Source organism: Lissotriton vulgaris, chromosome 2_1, assembly GCF_964263255.1.
Source record: "Lissotriton vulgaris chromosome 2_1, aLisVul1.2, whole genome shotgun sequence".
In the NCBI taxonomy this organism is placed as follows: Eukaryota; Metazoa; Chordata; class Amphibia; order Caudata; family Salamandridae; genus Lissotriton; species Lissotriton vulgaris.
This window is the reverse complement of record NC_141687.1, coordinates 1,542,974,872-1,543,000,937: the sequence shown is the minus strand read 5'-3', so window position 1 is coordinate 1,543,000,937 and position 26,066 is coordinate 1,542,974,872. Positions and strand designations below refer to the sequence as shown.

Sequence of the window (26,066 nt, the reverse complement as noted above, 5' to 3'; positions counted from 1 at the left end):
AACGGTATCTTTGCCATCGGGAGGCAGGAGGCCTGCTGGGTGTGCTTTGCATGTGTCTATTAACTCCTGGGAGCTGTGAGGGCTGGAGACCCACCAGGACATGTGAGGATAGCTACTGGCGGTGCCCCCCCGTGGTGAGCGCTTGCAGGCCTATCTTAACGCAGCTGCGGTGTCCTCTCCGTCAGGCTAAGAGTTCGTACCGCAGCAGTGGTATTGTTGTCGTTGGGCGGCCAGAGGCCTGTGAGGCGCATGTCACGACAATGGTGACCCAGGTCCGGGTGAAACACCTCCAGCACTTGTTCAATTCAAACATCGTTCACTGCACCAGTTCTGCACGCTGGGGGGGTTAATTGGTCTGCTTTTAGTGTTTTTCATTCAAGGCCTGCTATTTTAATGAGGATTTTTGGGAGTCGTGCGACGAAGCAGAGCTACCGCGCGACCATTTCCTTCGGCAGTCGGCCACGCCCCGACAAATGGGTTTAAAAGGTCTACTAGTACTATTTCAAGGGTTTGAGGAAACACCAATGAAAATCGATTAAGTGAATCGATGAAATTCGAATGCTATGCTCTTCAGGGGGCTGTATGTTAGAATATCAAACAAAACAAATATCCTGCTGCAATAAAACGGTTGCCAGAATATGAACTACCAAAATATTGTGAAAGTAAGTATATATTGGTAAGTATAGCTTTACTTCTCTTAACTCCACATCTATGTAAATGGAAGAGTTGAATATGTATCATCAAAGAACACACATGAGAAGTTAAGTATTGGAAACTTATATCCACCTCAGTACCTCAGTTTGCAATAGCTAAGACTCAATTATCGATAGTATGTCCATCATGGAAATTGTCTCATTTGTTTTCATCCCAAAACATAGAATTTGTAAGGAAAATATAATGGATCTATAAGATATTCAAAAATGTATAGAATGTTTAAACATCTGCTATAGTTTCAGTGGGAGGTGAAGTACCGGCTATGGCACTGAGTGTATGCAGTTGGTTGTTGCATTATAGATTAAGGTTGAGGCAATGATGTGTAACCGAGCCCAGTGTTCTAGAAGAACAGCTGAATAATTTAAGATCAATCAGGAAGAATTCTTTGTAATCTGAGATTAGATGCGGATGCATCTCTTTGGCGGGGAGGTGGAAACCCTATACAGTGCAGATCATCTCCCTGGTGGAGATTACGCGGAGGTTAGGAAACTGAGGTGAGAAAGGAGCACCAGAGGCTAGTTTCATGATTGCGGACTCGCTGGGCGGGCTCTTCATTAGCTCCCGACAGGCTGACCCCGAAGAGCGACATGGAGAGATGGATTATGGGTTATTAAGGGCTTCATATTTTTGGGTCCTGCTGATATTTCCATGTATTCTTCTGACTGTGGTGCATGGTAAGTATTGCATTGCGCCTGCTCTTTAATTATCCACTATGAGCTTTGAATAGCTTTTGATTGATGCAAAAACATTTCATTCCTCAATTTGAGTAATAGATAATATAAGTATCCATTTAACTCTGCCTCATGTCTTATTCAGGGCTAGTTCTTTTACTCCTTCAAGCAGAAGTTATTATACAGGTGTAGATGGACATTGATGTGGTTCTAGCCTGTTGGGTTTGCCTTGGAGTTGTTGGTCCCTGTAGTGATCTGTATGTTCAGCATAGGCAACATCATAACTGATTTCTGTCCTGTCTCATGTTAAATCATTGTTTAATTCTGATTCAACCACTATTTCTAGTTCAATACTGTGTGCCCCTGTAAATTTGCGATTTTGCTATTGCTGCGTTTTCCACGTAAACATAACGCATTTACCTCACTTGCCACATAATACAAAATTTGCAACATCATATTCAGATTCTAATTAAAAAATTGTTTACAGGTGTTTACTAAAAACATGCCATAAATTTTACTTCACAGTGACAAACCCTTTGAAAAAGGGTAACTGTTTGCCTTGCATTTGGCAAATTCCCTATTAATGTGTTAAACCGACACTAATGAGGTGTAACCCTTTATCTTACAGCTTTAGTGTGAAGTGTAATGACAAATTGGTGAAATAGTAAGGCAGGATTAATCCTCATAATTTCTCTTTTATGGCTGCATCCTTTTGTGAACTATTTCAGATATGTTGGTTTTCCCTTGCTGCACAATTCAAGTGACCGTGAATATAATCAGATGTGCTGCACTCCTACATTACTTGACAATTTTGCATGGGCTTAACTTTGCAGTCTTGGCCTGGTCACCTATGATGCCGTAAGGCACAGAGCAGTGGTCTTCAAACTTTGTAATGCTGCGCCCCCCAGTATAAATAAAAAACAAATTTGGGTCCCCGCCCAGAATTTTTCACAATTATTCTATTCAATTTGCAATGTTAAAATATATCTATACTTATTTAAACATTACAGTTAAGTTAAACCTTTTAAAAATCAAATAAATGAATGCTAAACATACTTACTGATGTATAAAAGTATCCACAGTGTGATTATTAGAAATGGGGCTGGGGAGGTATAAAGAATATTTTCAGTCCCTTCCCTTTTGACACATACTCCCACCCAGCTATAATTGAAAGAAGATTTTAGTGATTGCCCATTACAGAGTGGCTTATTGCTGATACTTCGTTTTCAGCTTAAAACAAAGCAGTTATATCAGCATTATGCTGATTTCAACAGGAGTCTGCCCCCTCCCATCTGTTAAGGTCCCCCAGGGGCTGCCCCCCCATATTGAAGACCCCTGGCATAGAGACACATGCCGCTACGTGGTCAAACACTATGGGATTGATTACAAACTCACTAAGCGATAATGCACGTTCTGCTATTGATATTAAGAATGTGTATTGTCTTCTGTGGCATCTGCTTTCATAGGCATCACAACTCTCGGCCCAGTTATTAAAGCCAGGTTCGAGTTTGGTGCATGACTGGACTAAACTGCGAGGGGAAATCCACCCCTGGGCTGTTCCCTCAAAGGTTATATATACACTTGTGAACACACAGATGTATTCCCCTTTACTTGTAAGTGTGAGTAAATCTTCTGAAAGGGATCAGGACTGGTTGTTTGAAAGTTGGTGTATTCATATATTTTCCCACAGTTCATTCCCCACTGCAACATTGGCACATATTTACTACTGTCAAAGCAGGACACATTCATTGTTCAGGGTGAGAATAGTAATGGAAGCATCCTGTGGCATGTATGGGTGCAGCGGTGCAGGGAAAGGGTTCCTACACGTTTAATCACAAAGAAAAACGCTTTGAAGTGCAATCGACACTGCCATGCTACAGTTTACATGAACGTTTATGCTTTTGAAAATGGTTTTGTTTGAGGTTAAGTAAAAATTCACAATTTGAGGCCAGTAGCAAGCAGCCTTAGGACAGTTTCAACTCCCCTCAGGCGTACCCCTGGACGTCTGGATTATTCTAAAATAGGTCGTACGCCTACTTTAAATGTAGGAGGCCTGCAAGAGTGTATTTCTTGGTTTGTAAATTGGACGCTTTGGGCCTCAATTATGAGGCTGTGCGTCACTTTTACGCCACTGGTGCGTCACTTTTTGTGACGCACCAGTGGCGTAAAAAATGTGCCTTGTTGTGCCATATTTACAAAGTGACGCATCTAGGTAGATGCGTCACTTTGTAACCCCCTACGCCACATTATACCTGCGCCAGGTATAGTGGATGCAAGGGGGGCGTTTTGACGTAAGAAAGGGTCATGGAAGTGACGCAGCGAAATCTATAAGATTTCCCTGCGCCACTTCTAGGACACAAATGCGTCAATTTCTTATGCCTGCCTCACAGCAGGCGTAAGACTGACGCAGGCCCTTTCATATGGGGCTTGCCCCCATGTGAAAGGACACATTGCTGGAGTTGCGTCACTTTTGTGACACACTCCAGCAATGCGTCACTTTTGCGCCATACAGATACATCAGAAATACTGACGTATCTGTAACTCCTTGCGCCATGATGCGTCATACTGTAAATATGACACATCATTGGTGTCGCAAGGAGGGCGCAGTGAAAAGTGACGCATCGCTGTTTTCACCCAGCGATGCATCACTTTTCATAAATGAGGCCCTTTGAGTTTATAAATGTCTTGTGGGTGTGTAACTGTAGTCTAGTGCCCTTGGGATAGATTGTGATTGTGCCAAGAAACACTAGGGGCTGATTCACAAAGGTAAACGTAAAGCTTTGTGTTAGTTTACGATTGATTAGTATTCACAGAGGGATTTACTAGTAGTACCTTTGGGAGTGCAGAGTATCCACACATAACAAGATAGGACTGTCCTACATTTTTATGTGCTGCGACTCTGCACTCCCAAAGATACTACAGGTAAGCCCCTTTGTGAATACCAAACAATCGTAAACTTACACAAAAGTATAAGTTTACCTTTGTAAAAAAAGACCCTAGGGGCCTCATTTATGAAAAGTGACGCATCGCTGCGTGAAAACAGCGATGCGTCACTTTTCACTGCGCACTCCTTGCGACACCAATGATGCGTCATATTTAATGTATGACGCATCATGTCGCAAGGACTTACAGATACGTCAGTATTTCTGACGCATCTGTAAGCGCAAAAGTCACGCATTGCTGGAGTGTGTCACTTTTTCCCATGTTAAAAGTGACGCACCGGCGGTGCAAGTCCTTCATAAATAAGGCCCTAGGTTTGTTTGGTATTGATCGCCAATATTTTTAAGAACATTCAGGCTGTACATTTTAATGAGAAAACGAACCAGGAAGGGGTTCTTATTGAATTTGTCAACCATTTAAACGAAAGATATTTATTTACTGAAATGTTCTGACATTCATAATATCTGTGACGTCCCCATACTCCATTGCCTTCCGAAAGTATCGGAGGGGACAGGACATTGTGGGTGTTCGTGGCATTCATCCTGCTGGTTCAAAAACGTTTGAAAAAAAACTGACGGTTGTTAGGTAAATTTCAGTTCAGCTATATATATATTCCAATGGATCAAGATGATGGCTTATGAATTTCAGTTTAGCATTGATAATATGTATAAAATAAATAACTGTCAAGGCAATATTCAACTTAGTATTAAAATGGGTGGATTTATTATTATTATTACAATTATTAGTATATTTATTATTTTGGTTGCGACTGTTGTTTTGTTGTTATTATTAATATTGGAATACCTTTACTTTTACATCGAATACGTGTAACAATGATATTAATAAAACTGATCATAATATTTATTAATAATTATCATAATGATCTTCGGGAAAATATGTGTCTGAGATGGAGCTTTTATCTGAGGTCTTTACAATTTATGCCAGGCTCATAGCAAATGAAAATCGGACCCCATTTCATTGACAATGAAAGGGTGAAAGATTGAGAAAGTTTAGTTGGAGCTTTGACCTCCGGAGCCTCCACTGGCCCCCCTGACCTTGGAGTGTGCACTGTCAGTCCTTCCTTGGAGTACTTGGCCCATATTGTTCCCATTCTGAAAGTATTCAGAGAAAGGGTTCATCTTTTGTTCCGCCCAGTGCACGGACATATGTTTTGGGCTTATTCTTGCAGATTGTCCCCACTCCTTGAAGCTACATAAATGTACAAGTAAGCATGGTCAACCACAGTAGGTCTAGACTATAACAGAAAGTGCATCTTCCCTGACTGGTCAGCTTCATTAATCAGCCACTCACCAAGCGTGTACTTTATCACTGATGCCTAGCTCATCCACCCATTTATCTACCTCTTGATTAATTCCTGCATTCAGCCACACGCCTATTCTCAACTCTCAAACACACAAACTCACCAGTCAATCAAGAGGTACTTTGTTAGTTCCCAAAGTTAAGAAGATCTCCCACGAAAAATGCTTATTGTAAAGATAGTCCATTGGCTCATGATGCGTTCCAAGCATTGCTCAACAGCAGTGTAATTGCCAGATAGGACGGTGAAGGACTTAGCCTGAGTCACTGATTCCAAATAGAAGCTGTAGATGATGTGATGTAAAATGGATTGAAAGGAAGAGTGCAAGTAGGCAAGTAATTAACAACTGACAGAAGCTCCGAAATATTACTGCCGTCCCGCTCGAGACATCCACTTTGCAAATAAATCCGATTATATTGTTGCAAGAAGGGGAAAACAATAGATCCATGATAGTTTGTGACAGGTCGTTTCCATCAAGAATAATAGATCTTGACCCTGAGCTGTGAACATAAGAAGTCTTAAATCTGGGTTTGATCGATGATCTAGCGGAGTGAAAACAGAAGAGGATATTTCCACTGATTGGAGGTAGGCATAGGATCAAGGTGAATGATAGGCTACAGGTAGCCCTGTTAATGCACAGGGCACGCTATGCAGAGGCATTTAGCATATCTTTGCATAGCTTCCAGAGATGATGGAAGTTGGCCGTTCATATATGTTTGACATATAGTCAATCCATAGCCAAGCCATAAACCCCTTACATACAAAGGCATGGGAGGCATCTATGCAAATTAATGATATGGTCAACGCCGTATCCAGTATCTGCTAGACCCCAGGACCTAAGACATACTGGACATAATCTGTGAAGCCGTTCATATTGCAGGTTAAGCATACTACATGCAGGCGCATAGACTTCACCATTACTAGAAGTGCATAGGGTATAGCTTCAGCTTATGCTCCATGTCAGCTACATACAGAAGAAAAGTGAGACAGGACAGCGCCTGAGCTAAAACCCTGATTGTTGCAAGCACTGGACAATGCCTTACAAAAGGTGCATCAAATCAATTGTAAAACGTATTTTACATCAGTGAAATAGTTTTCATACATTGTGGCTGTAATTTGGAATTGGAAAACTGCAAAACGTTTAGAGTGCTGAAGGGATCAAGTACAGAGTTGGAGCATCGCCACACTAATGTCTCATGCAGTAGTGTTGCGGTCATGTCACAAGTTCAAGGCCCACCACCAGAATCCATAGACTTAGCAGCCAGCGAAATTGGAGCGGGGACAATACATGCCAAAAGAAAAACGGGAAGATGGCGCCACACATCACTGTGGTAGTGGTAACAGAAGAGAGCATGTCACTATGGGCAAAAGAATATTTAGAGGATGCGCAACTGCAACATAGAGATTGGGTTGCCTAACACCAACACATTAGGGAGGTTGACACATCCACAAAGGAGCAGCAATGTTTATAAGGCCCTCAAAAAGGGGAAGCATGCATGTCACGAGTTCTCAACCTAGGAGAGATGCACTAGCCACCAGGATGAAGCCAAGGGGAGGCATGCCCATGACCAGGAGTAACCCAGAGAAGAGAAGCACATGCCACTAGGACCCACTGAAAAGGGAGAAGAGTGCACCACCGAGGCCTACCAAAATGTTGCATGTGTGTCATTAGAACTCATCAAAAGGGGTGGTGTCCAAGACATGAGGATTCACCAACAGTGTAAATGGGGCACAGAAAATCCCTGATACCTGCCCCATGCAAAATCTGCTACCCAGCTGTATATATCTATCTCCCTTTCCATGAACCCATGGACTTTGTCTAAGGGGCCTCCCTGAACCACTGTCAACTTGAGCCTTGGTACTCCAGGGTCCACCCCAGACCTCTTTTGCCCAGCACACACACACACACACACACACACACACACACACACACACACACACACACACACACACAGCACACAGACACAAATACACACACAGTCATTGACACAAATATACATGTACATACATAAACTCGCCTCATCAACTTCTCCTCCTCCAATCCCAGGCCTGCACCCTATGTATTCACATGTTCCCTCTCCCAATGTTCTGGCTCTCTCACCAGCCCACAATCCCTCTTACCCCAGATCACATGGAACTGCCTTCCAACTCCATATCTGAGGCTGCACACCACTGTGAAGGTGCAGTGTGTGGGGTAGAAGGAATGGACACTCGCTGAGACATTGGCATTAGGGTGGAGATGCTGGTGGAAGAAGAGGGGAGTAAGCTCTTGACATAGGAATATGAGGTGACAGCATTAGTGCTTGTGAAGAAGGAACAAAGTGTTCACCACCCTGGGGTGAAAGGTAAAACGTGGCTACAGATCATGATAGGTGAGGGCGGCATTCAACCAATTTAACCAGATGCATGACAAAGGGAACACCTCAATTGTGGTGCTTTCAATGGTGGTGAAGAGATGGTACAGGTGGGAAGTACCTCGAAACTTTACTGCACTCTTTGATCCATTAAATACAAATGAATCTTTGATCTTTATTCAATTTTTCAAAAATAATCATAAACGTACACCGAAGATTACATACATAAAATGATAATAGTAAAGACAACTACACTCTTTGAATACACCAGTCATACACAGATCCTACACAATAAACCATGCATGGCATCTTTTTTGATAATGCATGTTAGAATACGCTTAAAAAGGCATTGTTTTATGATACCTTACTGCAGACTTTTAAGAAGTCCCCATAGAATAAAAAACAGCTAGGCTAGACAACATCCTCGAAAAACAAAAAGGAGGTTCACATTTATGAAATCCATGAGCTTTAAGTATGAGTTTTAAATACAATTGTGTAAAAGGACAACATGCATAAATGTTTGTGTATATTAATTGCACAAACATAATAGCATTTTTGATAAATCATATTGTCCCAGAGAAAAACAGAGATAGCTTCCAATACTGCCCAGGAGAAATCTATTCAGTAAGGATCATTCCCACAAGTTGTTAACCAAGGTTAGATAAGACTCTATGGGCCCGATGTAGGTCGGTTGGTAACGGCCGAAAATCGGTATTTTCGTCTGTTACCGATCGGTAAACAGGTGATTGGCATGTAGGGGGCATTATTTTACCGAATCGGTAAAATTACCGATTCGGTAATTTTACCGATTCGGTAAAATAAAATTTCGGTAAATTTACCGAATCTGAGCCACCCATATATAGGTGGGACTCTTCAGAGTCCCAGGAGCCTTACCGAATCGGTATTTTACCATCAAATCCAATTTGATGGTAAAATATCGATTCCGGTGTGCATGCACATGTGTGCATGCACACCTATGCCATGTGACAGGCAGACCTGCCCTTAGGGCATGTATGCCTGCCACATGGCACCCGAGCCTGTTTTGGGGGTGCCAGAGGGTGTCAAATTGACACCCCCTGCACCCTTGTGAAATTCGGTATTTACCGATTCGGTAAATACCGAATCGGTAATGCCCATTCATTCCTATGGGCTTCAAAGCCCATAGGAATGAATGGGCATTACCGATTCGGTATGTACCGAATCGGTAAATACCGAATTCATCCGATTCGGTATTCCAGCACATCTGGAATACCTACATGCTGGACCCATAGATTTACCGATTTTAAATTACCGAATCGGTAAAATTCGGTAATTTAAAATCGGTAAATCTTTTCTACCTACATCTAGCCCCAAGGGCTAGATGTAGGTGGAAAAGATTTACCGATTTTAAATTACCGAATTTTTAGCCAAGGGCTAGATGTAGGTAGAAAAGATTTACCGATTTTAAATTACCGAATTTTACCGATTCGGTAATTTAAAATCGGTAAATCTATGGGTCCGACATGTAGGTATTCCAAGGGCCCCAAGGGCTAGATGTAGGTAGGAAAGAATTACCGATTTTAGATTACCGAATTTTACCGATTCGGTAATTTAAAATCGGTAAATCTATGGGTCCGACATGTAGGTATTCCAAGGGCTAGATGTAGGTAGGAAAGATTTACCGGTTTTAAATTATCGAATTTTACCGATTCGGTAATTTAAAATCGGTAAATCTATGGGTCCGACATGTAGGTATTCCAGATGTGCTGGAATACCGAATTTGAAGCCCATAGGAATGAATGGGCATTACCGATTCGGTATTTACTGAATCGGTAAATACCGAATTCACACAAGGGTGCAGGGGGTGTCACTTTGACACCCTCTGGCACCGCCAAAACAGGCACGGGTGCCATGTGGCAGGCATACCTGCCCTAAGGGCAGGTCTGCCTGTCACATGGCATAGGTGTGCATGCACACATGTGCATGCACACCGTAATCGGTATTTTACCATCAAATTGGATTTGATGGTAAAATACTGATTCGTTAAGGCTCCTGGGACTCTGAAGAGTCCCACCTACATATGGGTGGCTCAGAATCGGTAAATTTACCGATTACTTATTTTACCGAATCGGTAAAATTACCGAATTGGTAATTTTACCGATTTGGTAAAATAATGCCCCCTACATACCATTCGCCTATTTACCGATCGGTAACGGCCGAAAATACCGATTTTCGGCCGTTACCGACCGACCTACATCGGGCCCTATATTACTTGTAGTTCATATAATTGCATAGTCCTGGAGAGTTATTTTTTTTACCTGTTTGACCCCTCTGTCCATGGTGGTTAGCATAATATACTTCTCTTTCATCCTTTGTGCTTCTACTTTAATAATCTGATGGGGAGAGGAGAACAGGTAATCAAATACAAATGAATCACAGTAGTAAATATTTTAAAGTATGTGGACTTAGAGTAGCAAATCCTGGGGGGCATCTGTGTGATCTCTTAACATGTTGACTGCACATGGTACCAGTCACAATCGTTGCACTGTGTCATTGAATGTCAAAGTGGCAGCCACTTGGATGAGGGAAAACCCTCTCAGCCAGTAGTATTAAAACATGTTGGATAGATTTCCTCTGGCACACATTTCTGACTGCAGCATACAACTGCAGTTCAATCAGCTTCATAAGAAAATAAGACCAACATGTGAGCATGTTCAAATCTCCTTTCTGAATATTGCTTCTTACCCCTTAGTTTCTGGAGATCACATAAGGTTTAGCAACAGTTGCACTATTAGGATGTGAGTAACATCAAAAGGATAAACGCTAAGATCACAAGAATGATGTACTTTAATATTTCAATGGATGGAAGGGTGAGTGGATGATGGATGGATGGGTGGTGGATGTGTAGGTGGAAGAATGGTTGATGGATGGTTGGATGGATGGGGAGCTAAGTGTGTCAGTGAATGGATGGATGGATGGATGAACAGATAGAAGAATACATTTATTAATTTGGCCTCTACTGAATGAACACACTTAGGAGTTCCAAGGCTGTTGAAGTTCAACAAACAAGGTTCAATAAATTATTTTACTGCAGGGGCCAAGCTATTAATTTCAACTGTCTCCTGGAGCAGATACACGTTCTAACCTTTTATTCATGACAAAGGTCCAATGTCCATGGCAACATCCTAAAACACAACACTAGTATTAATGGAGGTTCAAGGACCATGTGCCCCCAAGGCAATGACCGGGGGAATCATCAAGACTGTCAAGACCCAGACGTCATGATTTTCTGCAGGAGGCAAGGTGTTTGACACTGAGTGTTTATAGGTCTGTATTGGACCTGTGTTGAGAAGTTTCACCCCTTTATTCTTGACTTCTATCAAAGGTCTTAAAATAACTCCCATTTGAGGAATTCCATTCAAGAATCATTGCTCATAGCTTATTTCTGGGGACCTGGAAGTTCTTCCTGCATTAGGAGCATAAGGTGATCAACTCACTAGGATCTCTTTGTATGCACCTCAAAAAAATGTAAAAGGGTATCAGAGCTTGATGTATGGTCCAAATCTCCATCTTAATGGTGTACATAAGTGAATTGTTATGTGACTAAGAACACAGAGACACCGAGAATCCTGCATGCATTCCACATCCTTACATTATGAATACCGTGACAACTCTATGCTCAGATCCATTTAACAGATTTCTCGTAGACTACACTGCAGGAAAGTCAATACCACATGCGACGCACAAGTTTTCTTCATGTGCATGAGGTGTATCCACTGGTCACTTTAGCAAAGATGTGTTTGTTAAATGCATCAGCAATGCAGAGTGGAAATAGTCTATGTTATTCTCTCTGCTCATTAGTTTCCTAAACTGTTCCCATTATTTAGGGTGCTTGGGCATCACTTAAAGCTTTTCGTGCCAGCCCCAATTAAATATATGGAATGAGAATAACTGATAATACTAATTAATCTTCATTTAATAAACATACATTCAGCCAGTTCTTTAGAAAGAAGGGTAAACATTATTAAATCAGAAAAAGGACGGCATTAGCCAACAGAAGACTAAAGTGTAAGGGCCATGTGTTGGGATGAGCCCAGTGCCAATCTGAGCACCTTCACAGCTGGATATAAGGTGCTGAAAAAATATACTATGTTTCGCGGCATGTTTACAGACAGGTTGAACAATGATGGGATGCTTTTCTGTTTCTGAGTTCACAGATTTACATTTTCTGGATCTATGTTGGAGTGGATACATCTAAGTAGGAATACCATGATGAATCACCCACTATGAAGATTCTGCATGAATTGAATTTTCATTAATGTGACAAGGCATTCTATTAATAGAATTGCACAAATTTACTTTTTAAAGAAAAAGCTTCTCAATTAACCTCCAACATATTAACCCTAAATCAACCAGTTTCTAGTCTCAACCCTAAACTTATCTCAGTGCTAGCCTCGACCTTGAACCTAACCTAATGCTAGTGTCAAACTTAAACCTAACTCTAAATCTAATTCTAACATTATCCATTACCCTAATTCTTAACCTTTTGATGCACTAAATCTAACCATTAATCCAGCCCTAACTTTAACCCAGAAGCCTAAACGTCATCCTCCTCATTTTAGTAAGTCATGCACTATTATATTCTGTGGGAAATTGGATTGCTGGTTAAGGGGGGCGGAAGGGGGGTGGAACCCTACTCAAGTAGGAATCACAATACCTGTCAGGGTGAAGTCACCAGCAAACACCCAAATCAACCAGTGCTCAACCCTCTGGTACCTTGACACAAAATCAATTAGAATCAACACACACGCTATGTGTAAAATGTTTATGTAGCACTTCAAACAGTAATAAAGTGAAAGCACAACAAAAGAATAATCCAACACCAACTACAAAACATAGAGTAAAATGTAATAAATTATTTGAGACCAAAACAAAAAAAATCCAGGATATGCAATTTCAAAGATTTAAGTATAAATAGTGCTTAAAAGCACAAGCACCAACTGTGGTTGGACTGGGACAAAGTCAGAGGTTTAGACTGACCATCATGGAGCACAGGACGGATACAGGACGGATACAGGGACCCAGTAAGGCCCACCGAACAAATTTCCTTAAATCCTGATTGCGGAGCATTGTGAGATCCTGTGTTGAGCATGCGCTGCGTAGCAGCAGTTCCGATGAGCTGTAAACTGTGATGCAAGTTCCTGCATCAGGTAAGCATGGGTCAGCAGTAGTTCCAAGGCAAACCTGCAAGGGTATTCATCATGATTTGCTAGTTCTGCCCAAGAACCCACAGCTGGGCTAACAGAGCACCTTCAGGCCCAATTCCAAGTGTCTAGGACTGGGGTGGCACCACTCAGGGGGCAAGACTTACAGCAGGCAGAGTCCAGCCTCTGGGTTCAAGGTGATATAACCTTTTCTGTCCCTGAAGTTCTAGTCAGGAGGTCAGCCAACCAGCCCTTGGTGGTCCTGGGTTCAGAATCCCTTCTCATTTAGGCCATTTAGGGCAATAGAGTATCAGGGCAGCAGCAGTCCTTCTTTCAGCAGAGTAGCGCAATAGTCCTTCTTGGTCTTCCATAGGTGCAGAGGTGTACTGAAGAGTTTGGGTCTGAGTGTCGAATATTTACACTTGGTGCGAACTTTGAAGTAGGTGAACGTTCTGGATGTTTTCACGCCAAGAGGTGTTTGGAATGTCTTGCCTCCCTGTCCTGGCCCCAGCTTGTCTAAGGGTGTAATAGACTGGTGGTATATCCTTTTTGAGTGTGCTCAGGCAGTCTTTGTGACGTGTAAGTATGTTAGGTGACAGCTCTTCCCCATCATTAAGTCAGACATGGCCTATCCTGTCAACACAGAGTCCCCTCTGTTTCACTGTCTGGGAGCAGTATGCAAACACCAACAGCCTGCAACACCTAGTCATTTGACCTAGGATACAGCCTGCAGGCACCAAATGGTTAGGCCAAGAAAATGTCAACTTTCTAAAAGTGGCATTTACAGAATTTTGACTTAAAGTACGAGTTTACCATTAAAGAGGGTTTAAGATTCCAATTCTTTAGACACCAAACTTTGACATTCTGAGCTACCCCCAATTGCAAGTTATCACTCGCTAAATGTAATAAGGTAGCCAAATGTTATCCTTTGGGAGAGGTAGGCCTTTCAGTAATAAAAAATTAAATTAAGAGTTTTCACTACCAGGACATGTAAACAGTTTAATCTTGTCCAACTTTTTAAATGTGCCATACCCTGCCCTGTGGACAGTTTAGGGACTACCCTAGGGGTGACTTATGTGTATTAAAAAGGAAAGGTTAGATCTGGCAAAAGGATTTTTTTGCACTCCACACACAGGATTTTCAATGGCAGGCCTGGGATATTTTTGAAGGGCTACTTAATTTGGGGGCACAATCAGTGCTGAAGGCCCACTAGTAGCATTTAATTTACAGGCCCTGGGTACATGCAGTACCACTTTGCTAGGGACTTATAAGTAAATTGAATGCGCCAATCGGCTAGAAGCCAATGTTACTGTTTTTTAAGGAGTACACACACACACACTTTAGCACGGGTTGACAGTGGTAAACTGCACAGAGTCCTGAGGCCAACAAAACCTAGATGAGCAAAAATGGAGGAGTAAGGCAAAATGTTTGGGGGAAGGATAAGGCTGACAGGTCTAACATTATCTTTCCATTTTTATTTTTGTCAACTTTCCTTTGTTACTCAATTACTTTTATTTTTGCTATAGTGACTCAAAAGTCAAATTTAGGAAACCCACTTATCTTAATAAAGCTTTCTTCAAAACGACATTTCTTCAAACTAGTTTCACCACAGTGACATAGCCTGCATGTGGTAGCATGATGGGGTGTAGACATCAGACTTCCACACCAGTTTTATAGTTTTTCACAAATACAGTTAGGAGGCGGCGTGCTTATGTTTTTGTCCAACATTTTATTTAGTAACCAACAGGTTTTTCGAATTACAGATTATATAGAGTTATCAGAGCAAAGTTGCTTAAAAGCCAGTGTAAACGTGTTGTAATAAAGACAAACGTATTTTTGGGTGTCTGACAAAGTTGGTAGGGTAGATGTTGCTGATATTCCTGGAAAGGGAGTGTTTCATCCAGATCTATTATCACAGCTTGGGATTGTTATCTGTAATTGATGCTGAAAGAAAGATTATGAGCCCTGATTAAATAAAGTTTGCAAGTCAAAATAACTAGCAACTAAATTATGATTTTTATTTCACCACAAACTGCCCACAATGTTTGTGGTTTTCCATGACAACCAGAAAAATAAGTAATAAAAGGGAAGCAAGGGAGAGGATGGTGAATGTGGAATGCGTAAAAGTAACAGCCATCCCAAAATGCAGTATGGCATGGGAAGAGTATAACAGAACCCTTTACAAAGCAACAAAAAAGATAGACAGAAGGGGAATGAAATGGAGAGTTATGCTATGTTACTTAAAGGTGTTTTTAGGAATCTACCATTTGCTTCAGGGGATGGATTCTGAACTGAAAGATGGGGACCATTCAATAAAACAATGTTTTCTAATGTGTTTCATGGTTAATGGTGGAGAGTTCTTTGGTCAACGCACTTTTAGCAAACTAGCACTTTTGAGGCTCTTCCTGTATTTGTATATTGTCACGGGTATAGTGAAGACACGTGGAGTGTTCTTGATCCTAAATACATTTTGAATCTCTTAATGAAAAAGCATGACCCAGATTCATAAAGAATACCTGGTTCCAGGCAAAGCGGAATGCAATTGACCCCTTTGTTTAGTGACTGGCGGGATATACTTATCCAGTTATTCTCAGAAGCCACAAGGTGTGGCCTAATGAGTTTTCTAGATTCTGCAGCTTTGCTCTGATTTGGTGAATGTATAGTTCCTTATTGAGAGTACACTTATAAGTGCTGGTGACCTACTGGGAAAATTATGCCTTGAAAGATCTTAGAGGTAAAGAATTGCGTTTGCAGCAGATGTGTGGCTAGGTGCTGACCTAGGCATTCAAGATTGCTCCCAAAGTCTTCACACTGGTGAGCAAGGATAGTGAGCTCCTAAGCAGTGTAATGGCTCTCCATTTCAAAGATAACAAATGCAGAATGGACTCAAAAGGCATCTGACAGCCCCTTTGCTTCACCCAGAAGGCACTCATTCAACTGGATTCACCTGAATCCATTGGTTCCTAAACAACAAGGGTCTCATGGCTCAACTTCTTATACCCATTGAATATTATCTCTGATTTCCATGGAGGAGGAGACATTGAGATCATTCTTTCTGCCTTATGCAGTTACTGTGGTGTAGGAACGTGTTGGCTCATGTGTGGTCCCATACTCCCAGGGATAAGGATGGTTGTGTCATTGGAGATGTATTTCATTGTAGCCCTGAAATGCCACCCAAGGGCACGCAACAACAGCAATGTAATTGGTAAAATTAGAGCTATTTTGGGAATCTTGAAAAGTAAAGGCTGGAGCAGTTCCTGAACATCCAATTTTGGACATTGTAATAGCTGCAATAGTCGGAACATGGAGCCCAAAAGGACAACGAAGCACACTAGAGAATACTTTCCAGGAGGGATGGTGAAATAGAATGAGTTGCTAAGAACAGATGGCCTTTTGTCATTCACAAACCTTTTGTTCTGGGTTAGCATCACAATAGTGCAAAATTTGCTGTGCACTGGAAAGTTGCCCAAAAGTAACACAAAGCAGCACAACGTGCTGCATTGCATTACCCTGCGCAAGAGAGTGCATTCAATTGGTGGTATATGGGTGTTCCTGTTCCTGTGCCACCATCCATGCTTTTTGAAGCAAATCCCTATCTTCTAACAATAGTAAACAGAGTTTTGCACCATTGGGAAGTCCGGCGCTGAGGATGCAGCACGCAGTTGGGGCAATGCATCCGAACTGAGGAGCTGCAAGGATGTGAGTCTGGCGTTATTGACGAGAAATGTGAGGCCCTGCACTGAGGATGCATTGCGCAGTCAGGGCAATGGGTCAGTTCCAAAGGGCTGGGATGTGGGTCTTTGCGATAGGTCCAATCTACGCAGCAGCTACAATGCATCGGTTCTGTTTGGGTTTGTGATGCACAGCATTGGAGATGTGTCAGTTCTGCTGAATCCACAGATGCTGGCAGATTATTTTAAGTCCACTTCTAATGGTTCAGGACTAGGGTGCCACCACTTTGTAGGGCAGACCCATAGATGGCAGAATCCAGGTGCAAGTGCAAGGTTGTTGGAAGCCTGTTGTGTCCCTGAAGCTTCAGATCAGGAGATCAGCCAACTAGCCCTTTGAGTATTCACAGGTCCAGAAGCGCACTGAATAATTGGTGTCTGAGGTATTTATACACAGTTGTGCCTTTGAAGTGGCGAGAAACTTCTAGAGGCTTCCTTTTGAAGTGCAGAGGCGCACTGCCTTCCTGGCCCTGGTTCCACACTAACTACATGGAGTGTGCAGCCCTTTGTGTGGAGACAGGACACAGTGTAAGTGGGGCTCAGCTGCTCTCTCCCATGGCCATCCTGTCACACCTAAACTCTTCATGGTGTGTGGCTGTATAGGAGAAATACAAAATGCCCATCTTTTACGTACACCCATTTATGTGACTCGGAGACATGCTGCAGGCACCAAATGGCTAAGGAAAGAAAACACCAACTCTCCAAATGTGCGTTTTTCAGACCTACAAGATAAAAACCAACTTCAACATGTTAAAATTTTAAATTGCTATTCCAGAGATACCAAACATGAAGGGTTTAACCATTTCCATTTGTAAATCACACTTATAAAATGTAATATGGTAATTACAACACTATCGTATAAGAGAGGTAGGCCATGCAGTAGTAAAAAACGAATTTAACTCATTCACATGTACAACTCAAAAGTAAATGTCCCAACTTGTTAAATACATTGCACACTGCTCTCTGGGCTGTCCAGGGCCTACCCTAGGAGTGACTTATACGTATTAAAAGGAAGATTTGGGCTTGGCAAAAGGTTTATTTTGCCAGGTCGACTTTGCAGGTTAAAACTACACACACATGCTCTGCAATGGCAAGCCTGAGACATGTTTGGAGTGCTACATAAGTGGATGGCACAATCAGTACTGCAGGTCTACTAGTAGCATTTAATTTACAGACCTTGAACACAGGCAGTGCCACTTTACAAGGGACTTACAAGTAAATTAAAGATGCCAACTGGATATAAGTCAGTGTTACCATGTTTTAGCAAGGAGCACACACACAAAAGTGCACAGAGCCCTAAGGCCAGAAAACACAATGTCAATAAAAACAGGTGGTCTGAAGGCAAAAGGTTAGGGGGAAACCATACCAAGGATGCTAGGTCTAACATTTAGATAGACAAATCTACAGTTGCAGTTACACATCAGAAGCCCAGGCGTTTTATGCCACAAGTGTAAGACACACTTGCTTATTGTTTCCCCACATTTATTTCTGATAAGCAGCTGTGTGATATTAGTGATGCCAGCCTACACTGTTGAGGTGTGGTATCTTCTAACCTTTAAAGACCTTCATATCTTTCCAGAGTAAGTGGTGGACCCCAGATTTAGTTTCCACATTCATGTATTGTCACCCAAGCTCTTACTGACTTCTGAAATGCACTGATCTCCATCAGAAATTTAGAGAGATATTTAAGTTGTGTTTAAGAACTTCTGGGATTCAGAGATGCGTATTGGTTACATCGGGAAGAGGGGTTGGTATGCTAATATATATATATATATACCTTAGCATGGGTCCCAGTTCAGCATAATTAGTGGAAATTTGAATTTCCTGTCTAAAATATAATTGGAAGGTAGACATTTTAGAAAGCTAAATGCTGATAATAAGGATGGTTTGAGTGGTCATGGGTCAGTTAATAGATCCCCAGTATGATGATATATAAGTGAATATAGGTTTTCAAGGTACATGAGCTCAAATAGCGTGCCAACCCCAAGGGCAGTGCTTTGAAAAACGTTGGCTGGTTCCCAGTTTAGCACATGTAGTAGAAGTGTCTGTCTGAAATATCTGTGCAAGGTAGGTCATATGGAAAACGAATGGTTCGATTTACAAAAGAGAAATGCAGACTTAGGGGTATCTGAAGTCTGGAAAACTGGTCTTATTTTTTGCAATTCACAAAGCCTTGTTTAAAATACCTTGTGAATGAACTTATGAAAATGCTATCGGAGGTACATAACATTTTCCAGAATGCTTGCTAATTAAGTTGAATGACACATACGCACCTATACATGATACAAGTCATGCATAAACGTCGGGTTCAAAACAACACTATTTACACGTACATTCTCATGTACAGGACATCAAATCGACATTTCATGCCTAACAAATGTGTGCACGTGTATGTCAGGCCTTGGAACATTTGTCATTGTCACCTAAAATGCAAGTGTGCATATCTTATGCTTGTGCATGTAAAATATACATGAGTAAGCAGAATAGGCATCGAATATATTCATATTCTTAGGATGCGTGAGCGGAATATGTTGATAAACTTTATTGAACCTGCTCTGTGAGGTTCAAATGAGGCATAACAATGGGCGTGGTCTATCATGATGAGGCTCTTCATAGGGATATAGTCACCATTCATAGGAAATGCTGGTTGGAATTAAGGCTTAGTGCTTAGAAGGGATATTTGTGTTGTTAGAATATTAGGACACACATCCCAATCTCTTAACTTAAAAGAAGTTCACAACATTTTGGCAGCACATATCTAATCAATTTAGCCTGTGCCATGTTAGAAGTTCCAAATTGGTGGAGTAAGTTTGTGTGACTATGTATGAATGAACTGGAGTCCTCAAACAGACAAAATGTGATGGGAGGAATGCTTGCAAATAGTCTACTCACTGGTGATTGCTCCACCATGCGAGCTCAGAGTAGACCCAAACATATGTAAATCAGCGTTTGTCCTGCTCCAATAGGAGCAGTCCAGCATGAACTGCCAGGCCAGTTGGCGAAGAGAGGTGGCTTGTAATTCTAGTTCGAGGGATTTCCAGTGGTTAGAATATTTGCAAGCATTCCTCCCATCACCTTTTGTGTGTGTCAATCAGGTTGGTTAAGAGAAGAGAAGGTGAATTGTCGATAAATACCTTGGAAGTATAGAAAAATATTCCTTGTTTTTTGTTTACATTTCATGATTACTGGAATGAATTAAGAATGGCATTATTTCTGCCACTTTTCATTGACTGGCATTGATGTTAATTGTTTTTTTGTGATTACACACCTATGTTTCAATCTTAAAACGTTCTTTACTTAAGTCTTGTTGTCTTTTCCTATTTTCGTGAATTGTACGTTGAGGAGTTTAGGATAGTTGTACGGTATGCCACTGTGAAATGACATTGACATTTTTACAATAAAGGTCTTTGAAATTGGCAAGAGTTGGGTGATGGTTTCCCGGTAGTAAAGTGTGCTTCAGGGTGCAATAGGTTAAAGATAGCACCAGTTTGCAAGTGCAGCCCATGGGGAAACATAAATTACATTTTGGAGTTGTTGGAGGATAGGAAAGTTGTTTAGTGATAGTTTTCGAACTAATGATCATCTAAATTAATAAGGCTGAATGGAGTTTTTTTTAAGTAACAGGGATGATTAAGAAAGTGTGCACCTTTACTTAGTCTGTAATTTTCTGACAATTACTAATACATTTGTAGATGAATGGTTTAATGAGAATGCAAGCAGGGCATCAGGCCACAGATTGTAGTCCCAACAACCATTGTTAATTTAAAAATGTGGGCATGCAGGGTCCATCAGGTAATGAATGAAGCTGGTATTTCAAGATGGACGCGCATTCAACATTGAGTCTAAATGACTTTCAAAGAATTTGTTACACATGGTAGTATTCAGAATATAAGTTCACAGACTGCCGTCGTGATCCTATGTTTAAGAGAATTGACGGCAAATGTAATATTATTTCATGACAAAGTTTATGTGCTGAGTTGTGTGAAAGGGAGTGAGCAGGACAGCGCCATATTAGCAAAAGTATGGCGCTTCTGCTCAATTCACAAGCGCTGGTGTACAATTGTGCTGCCTTGAGCCATGCATACACATCTTTCCACCATAGTGGAAATGTGTGTGTCTGAATCTAGCATAATTTTGTAATGGAAAGGGAACTCCCTTCCAGTACAAAATCTAAGGTTAGACTATGTTTAAAAAGTTTTCTTCTCTGAATTTTCCAGACTGTGCATGTGTGCTGCACCATACGGCACACGTGCACAGTCTGGAAAATTCTGAGAAATGAAACATTTCTCCAACTTTGCACCTTCCTCGAGGTAAAACATTTTTGGGGTGCAAAGCCCTGTCTACCATTGTTAGTGGATAGGGCTTGGTGTCAAAAATCACGTTTGGTAACATCAGAATGCCCTTGTACCACCCATGGTTCGCAAAGTCTAACAAAGCAGGGCAAACCACCACTTTGTGGTATTCTCAGGAAAATTTCCAAAACTTGGAAACTAAATAATCAATCTACACTTTTGGTGAATTGGCACTGGTTCAACATTTTGATGTATTTGTCTCTTTATTTAAAACCACTATCACGTCTGTTGAATATTGGTGGTGCAAAGCTTTGAACTTGCATGATACTGGCCTCTGTATCACTTCAGAAAATGTAAATGTTAAGTAAATTCTTGAGAGTAAGTTTAGCAGAAAAAGAGAAATAGCGGCTATTGATTTGTGCTATTTTTTAAATAATTGAGGCTTATTGCATACCACATCGAGTAAATGTGGGCACCACTTTGAAGACAGGGAGTACAATTATATACATTATTCATCTTTTAGATTTCGCCTGTAGAGGATTCTCTTTACTTGGAGATGTACCATGGTGTTATATACGTGCACTGAAATTATTGGAAAAAATAGACATGATTCTGGGGACAATGTGCAATGAACATGCATGACGATTTCTAAGACTCGTCATAATTTCTAATTTGAATCCTTCTTACATTTGTATTCAATTAACAGAACCCACAGCCAGCATATGTTGATAAAAGCAGGCATGTTTTGACAATTTTAAAGGAATTTCATTTTGTGGACAAGCTTCTAGTCAATAGCTCATATACTCTAACACTCCAATTCACTCAAACAGGAAAAAAGTAGGAATATGAACATTTTGTGATGCTGACATTTGCCAGTTTATGATGTTTTCTTACAAAAAATCTGTAGGTAACTTAAAAAAGGTGAAAAATCCAGCAGGATGTACTTTTGACAGGAAACAAATCTACTTTTCTGCTGAACATTTTACATGGAAAATATCAGAAACAATTTACTGTGGGACATTTCACAGGTTAATTTGTGTGAAGATGACCGACTTTGCAACGTCGCAAAACTTTGCTGGTGGATTTATAATTTCATACAGTCCTAGAAAGAATTTCCCCCTTGTTTGTAAGAGTGGACTAGGTTACCTCTTTTCGAGAAAGTAGCTGGATATTCAGTCTAATTTATATTTCTTCCTTGTTGTCCCCAGGACAGTTTCTGAGCAAAGCGGATGAGACAGTGAAAGGAGTCCTTGGTGGCTCGGTGCAGTTAGAGTGTGCCGAGTTTTCCTCTCTTCTCTACTTCATCTGGAACTTTGTGAAGCTGAATACAAGCCTGTCTCTTCCAATCGCATCAAGTTTTGGGGGCTCATCCAATGTGCATGCGATTTCAGCACGCCTCGGTGATGTCAGCTTGGCCAATAGCACTTTGATGATCAAAAACCTACAGACATTTGCAGCGGGGACATACGTGTGTCAGGTCCCCTATGAAGAGGAAGGTGTCCAGCCAATCTACGTCGATCTAGTTATTCTAAGTAAGTGGATATCCATATACTCCATGTATTTTAACAATTAGCATTCTATGTGCTTCGTCAAGATCAGAACCCTGCAATGCAGAAAAGTTTGAAAGGAGTTGTATCCTCATTTGATCTCAATACATTTTAGGGATCTCCTAACTAGAGTCCTCTACCACAGCAAACTCATCCGTGTCCCCAGATTTTTGGGCACAAGACATACTAGCACGCCACTGACATATAAGTTAAATCATTGCATAGCAATAGTAGGCACTGGGGCAAGCAAATTATATTCTGAGTAAACAATGATAACTTTAGAGGCCATGAGGATCTCTGTAGAGAGAGCAGTTACCAATCACAGTGAACAAGCTGTATTTTCTAATAGGAAATTGCATAGAGGTAGATTCAATACAGAAAGTGTATATTTATCTTCAAAACCTTGGCTATCTACCTTATTTTTATTTTTTGTGTATTTTGTTTTACTTAGACTGTCCCGGAAGTGCAGATTGCACATGCTGTTCAGCAAAGTGAATGGTTGTCTTTCGACCACACGCAGAGACACAAACCTATGCATTTGGCAATACCAATTCTCCATCCCTTACGCACTGCAATTCATGGACATTCAGCTCCACTCACTGATGTACACACCTTGCAGTCCTGAACTCTCATTCTCATGAATGTGAGCAAAGCAATCCTGCCCACATACAATAAGCATGTACAACTAGTGGACCTTTAACCAATTGTTACGACGACTACGAGTGATATTTCTAGTCTATAACTAATTTGATCTGAACACTACTGATCAGTGTCCAACTTTGATGTGCCCTATTAATGCTTATGCTAGAGTACTACTGGCTCATTTGTAATTTGTGAAACTATGTGTACGATTAATATTAGTAGTAATAATGGTATAAGCAATATTACTAATGGTGCAATCCCTACTACTATTACTACATACATAGGTTCTCCAGTTATTATTACTGGTACGTGCTGTCTTGCCTCAATTATTGCCAATAGTTCCGGTTCCACCACTAACATTACTATACATCCTACTTCTGCCTTTATTTCTACCATTTCTACCAATTCCATACATTCAAATGATGCTACTGTTAAAGCTACTATCACCACAAGTGTATGTTCATTGGTAGTACTGTGTAGATGCAACTACAACTACTTCTACCTCTACTACCAGTCCTGTTAATACTAAATACTACTACCACTACTAGTAGTATTACCAGCCCATTTAAACTTATGACCACTTCTACTATTAGAAGTAGTACTGCCTTTTCACCAAACACAAGTACGGTTCCCACTGGTAATATCCCTATTGACTACTGCTGCAACTACTACTGCTCATGGTTTGCTTCCTGATAGTATTAGTGGTAAGTCTGCCACAAATACAACTACTACTGCAACCCCACTACTACAAAAGCTACTGCTAGTATAGCAAATACTAGTACTGCACTCAGTACAACTGATGCCACTTCTAATTCTCAGTCGCTGTGACCTGAATTTAACTAATATAGGCAATGTCTTGTTTGTGATTTGTGGAGGGCTCCCTTTGTTGTGTTTTTTGGTCTATTTTTGCTTCATATCTACACTTCTTTCTCTTACAAAGCAACCTCTGCAACCGTTACTGTGATTTAGTGCTCTCCTGCTGGGTGTCAGATCCAGTTAATTATTCCTCTATGGATGGTCTCTGAGTGCTTAGGTGAACTGGGCACAATTCGTATGTACCCTTTTGTTCACTGATATCCCCTTTTCTTAGTTGCAAGATGTTTTCAGGTTCAATACATTAAGAATCTGTGGTCAAGACTTTACATTATTGGGGAGGGGTGGCATTTGGTTGGGTGCTAGTGTTAGCTGTTTCTACTGATATAACAACGGCCGCCTCCCCCACTTCTAGAAACCTAGGTACACCTCAAAGGAAACTCCAACTCAAGCATGCATGTGTCAGAAATGGTTGTAGGTTTGCATGTTGCCTCCAAAAGCCTCCACAATGTTCCTGTCTTAAAACTTGCAACCCTCGACTCTCTTCTTTCTTTCATATCACTCTCTCCTTCCTTTTCATCCCTTCCATGCCTCCGGTCCCTGATTACAGCCTACTCTAAATCACATGCATGTTTTCCTTAAACCCTATTTTTGTATCTCTGCGCATTGACCACACAACATTTCAAAGATCATACCCCTGCAATCTAACAATACCTAATCTATTAATATCACCTACCAGTGCATGAAATACTTATATTCCCCTCTCCCACTAAAGATTACACCTAATTCCTATTAATGTAATCTACCACATAGAAACTGGAATAAAGCCATGCAATTGTTCCTGAAGAGCACAGGACTAGTCCCAATAACCAACAATGACAGGCTGCTATTAGTTCCCTTTTACTGATAATATTAACAAAGTCCATACCAGCTGATCTCTTTACCACTTCTCACTTTAACCTATGCCTACATAGTACCTTAAACTTTAAACAAAATATCTCACAATGTCCAACCTAGTACAGTAACGAGCAAAGTGGAGCATGAACAAAGAAATACCACAACCGGACATACAGAGCTGTTCAAAACTGCGTCCTTAATGAAAACCATAAACTGTGCACCTATCTTTCACCCTTCTTCATCCATCACACTGCTAAGCGCTGCATCCCATAATAGGATAACTGCACTTCAGTGGTCTTCACGCACAGCATAGAAACACTTCCAACACAGGATCAAAACTAAGACGGACACTTCTAACCAAACATCTTATATGGTGTAGTGTGCTGCCCATGTTGGCAAGTGCTTCAGCGCCCCACATAGGATCAGTAGGCACTACTGAAATGTTGCAAGACAATATTGTTATTTCTGCCACCATTACCAACTTTGAAGCTGGTAAACCAGCAACTGGTACCACAGCTCTTTGGCCCTACTACTGTAAGTGTTAGTGCTAAAATGATTACCCATGCAGTGGCTTCTTGAAGTATTTATAACACTGGATTTTCTACTAATAGATTTGAATCCTATTGTACTACTGGTGCAGCATATACTACAATGTGTAGCCCTATGACTGCTAGCATACTAAATATATTAACAATTTAATCAGATATTGATGTGTTCGCATTGAGAAGTGAAGAAAGTTTCAGATAACTAACACACAAAAAAGAGTAGGTTTCTGATTTGGTGGCTAGCTGTATGTATCTGGTCTTTAAGAAAGGTGGCTTTGTTGTTCAGATCTATTTGGCCATATGTATCAACATCCTGATTTGCGATTCTCAAATAGCGATTTTTTAGAAATCGCTATTTGAGAATTGCAAATAGGGATGTATGTAAAAAATCGCAATTTTTTTGCGATTTCCTAATATTCCTT

The 26,066-nt window shown here is 41.0% G+C and overlaps 1 protein-coding gene across 1 annotated transcript in view; it reads left to right on the top strand.

The window, feature by feature from the left end:
• The first annotated feature begins 1,196 nt into the window (after nucleotides 1-1,196).
• The window catches only part of VSIG10L2 (V-set and immunoglobulin domain containing 10 like 2), a 330,945-nt gene continuing 306,075 nt past the window's right edge, over nucleotides 1,197-26,066 (top strand). The window contains exons 1-2 of the mRNA XM_086957413.1: nucleotides 1,197-1,388; nucleotides 22,409-22,732. Coding sequence (XP_086813539.1) covers nucleotides 1,238-1,388; nucleotides 22,409-22,732 — 475 coding nt within the window. The 5' untranslated portion in view covers nucleotides 1,197-1,237. The remainder of the gene's footprint in view (nucleotides 1,389-22,408; nucleotides 22,733-26,066) is intronic.